Raw genomic sequence first — 2,417 nt, forward strand, 5'->3', positions numbered from 1 at the left:
CTTATATTATTTTTACAAGAATTTCCTGTCTTTAATTCATGGTGTGGGCATATATTGTCCAGCTCTTATGAAATCTAGAATTGTCACCACCAAATGTAAGCTTGTTTGCGCCAAAGTACTGTTCTAGTGTAAGAATATACTTTTGTAGCCAAGAATGTATGCAATTATATACCTTGATTATGTAATTTTTTTCATCCCTCCCCTTCTCCTACCCATTTCTGTATGTTTTGTCATACCCACTTCTTATTATTATAAAGTATGATGGTACAGCTCCAGAAGCTCGGACTGCTACTTTACCCTTTGAGTAGATTCAGCATGTGTTGTCTGATTTATTTAAAGGGTGTAGTCGCATGCAACTCTTGTTTTAACTCCACCAGATCTAAAGAATTATAATTACTTTTGCAATACAAATTTTGAAACAAATGATTAGATTTGGATTTTCTTAAAAACAAGCTGCTAATTATAGTTTTATATATTTATATTCCTTAATTACCTCAAACAAAAAGGTCTCAGGAGATGATAGCAAAAGGGCCCCCAAGACTTCTTTCACGTAACACCTTGTTTTATTTCAGTATATAAATATGGAGACTTGATGCCTTTACAGTTTATTTTCACATGTCTGACAAGCCAACAACATGGATCTGATGTTATCTGTTTCCACTGGAATACATTTCTTTACAGAAAAATTGAGATTCATAAAAAGTAAGACAAATATCTGAAAATGAAAGCAAATAACAAAAACATAAGATGTAAGTATTGTTAGCAACATCTGTGTAATAATATATAATCATGTCTGCTTAAGATGCCTCTCAAACTGAATCTTTTCACCCGAGTACGGAAGTACTCGAAAATCGCGGTGCTCGATCGAGTAATTACTCGAAATGAGTAGGTTCACTCATCTCTAGTAATTAGTTAGAAAAGGAAAGGATTCATCATTGACAGTATACAACTAAATGATTTTACTGTTAGCAATTTTAGGACACTTCTGTATTATATGTCAGTGACCAAAATTTCTTAACAATTTGCTTTTTCATAATTTCTTCTATTTAAATATACAGAGCATATTACAATAGATTTAGAAATAAAAATAATATATTTTTAAGTCTTTGTAACCTGCTAGTTATTTTATGATGTTGCTTTCAGTTTTTTACACAGTAACTATTATTTGTTCAGTATGCAGGAGAACAATCTGACTGCAGTCACTGAGTTTTTCCTTTTAGGATTTCAAAATAGCCAATTTTCGAAAATTTTCTTGTTTTGTCTTTTCTTTGTGGCTTATTTTGGCACAATATGTGGGAACCTCCTCATCATCACCCTGGTGTCCACCAGCAAGACTCTCCACACCCCAATGTACTTCTTCATCTCACAACTGTCCATCAGTGATATGTTAGTGATCACAGATATTGTTCCCAACTTGCTCCACATCCTACTGAATAATGGGGGGGCCATTACTTTTATTCATTGCATGACTCAGTTGTATTTTTTATGTGCTCCAGAAGTGATTGAATGTTTTCTTCTCGCTGTGATGTCTTATGACAGATATGTGGCCATATGCAATCCATTCCATTACACTTCTCTTATGACACATGTATTTTGTGCACTATTGAGCATCCTCTGTTGGTTGTTTGGATTTTGTATTATTTTGATTTATACTGTAACAATAGCAAGGATCAGTTTTTGTGGACCGAGTATAATTGATCATTTATTCTGTGACATTGTCCCCCTACTAGAACTGTCCTGTTCTAACACCTTTATTATTCACTTGGAGATTTACTTACTAGCTATTCCAATTGTCTTCATTCCAACCACGGTCATTGTAGTGTCTTATACTTGTATTGTTGTAGCAATCTTAAGGATCCAATCCAATACTGGTAGACATAAAGCCTTCTCCACCTGTAGCTCCCACCTCATTGTGGTCTCTATATTCTATGGGACTCTGTTCACTGTTTATGTTGTTCCAAAAATAGGCCAAACTCTCACTGTTACCAAAATCCTATCTCTGCTATATACTGTGTTTACTCCTTTGATCAACCCCATTATATACAGTCTGCGGAATAAAGACATTAAGAAAGCCGTACATGAAACAATTCATAAGCATGTGATCTGGTGAAATACCAATAAAATGTTGTATAATGAGATTTTTAAATTGATTGGTAAAAGAATGGGATATTTATGGAACTAGATTGACCCGATGTTCGCTACGTGAACATAAAATGTTTCGAAAGTGGTGGTTGTGAACTGCTTGGTTAGATGATTATTTAGAGTGTCACTTTGTATTTGGAGCTGATATCTAATATAAAAAAGCCTACAGGTCTCTGTTTGTCTGTCTTTCTCTCTGTCTCTTCTCTGTTTGTCCGTCTCTCTCATTGTCAGTCTCGCTCTCTGCTTGTCTCTCTCTGTCTGACTATCTATCTGAC

General features: G+C 34.6%; 1 protein-coding gene across 1 annotated transcript; it reads left to right on the forward strand.

Annotated features, from left to right (window-relative positions):
- The first annotated feature begins 1,174 nt into the window (after positions 1–1,174).
- LOC136610352 (olfactory receptor 5V1-like) lies at positions 1,175–2,110 on the forward strand. Its single transcript, XM_066589584.1, has one exon. It carries the CDS (start codon positions 1,175–1,177, stop codon positions 2,108–2,110), a length of 936 nt encoding a protein of 311 aa, XP_066445681.1.
- Positions 2,111–2,417: the final 307 nt, after the last annotated feature.

This window comes from Eleutherodactylus coqui, chromosome 2, assembly GCF_035609145.1.
Source record: "Eleutherodactylus coqui strain aEleCoq1 chromosome 2, aEleCoq1.hap1, whole genome shotgun sequence".
NCBI lineage: Eukaryota > Metazoa > Chordata > Amphibia > Anura > Eleutherodactylidae > Eleutherodactylus > Eleutherodactylus coqui.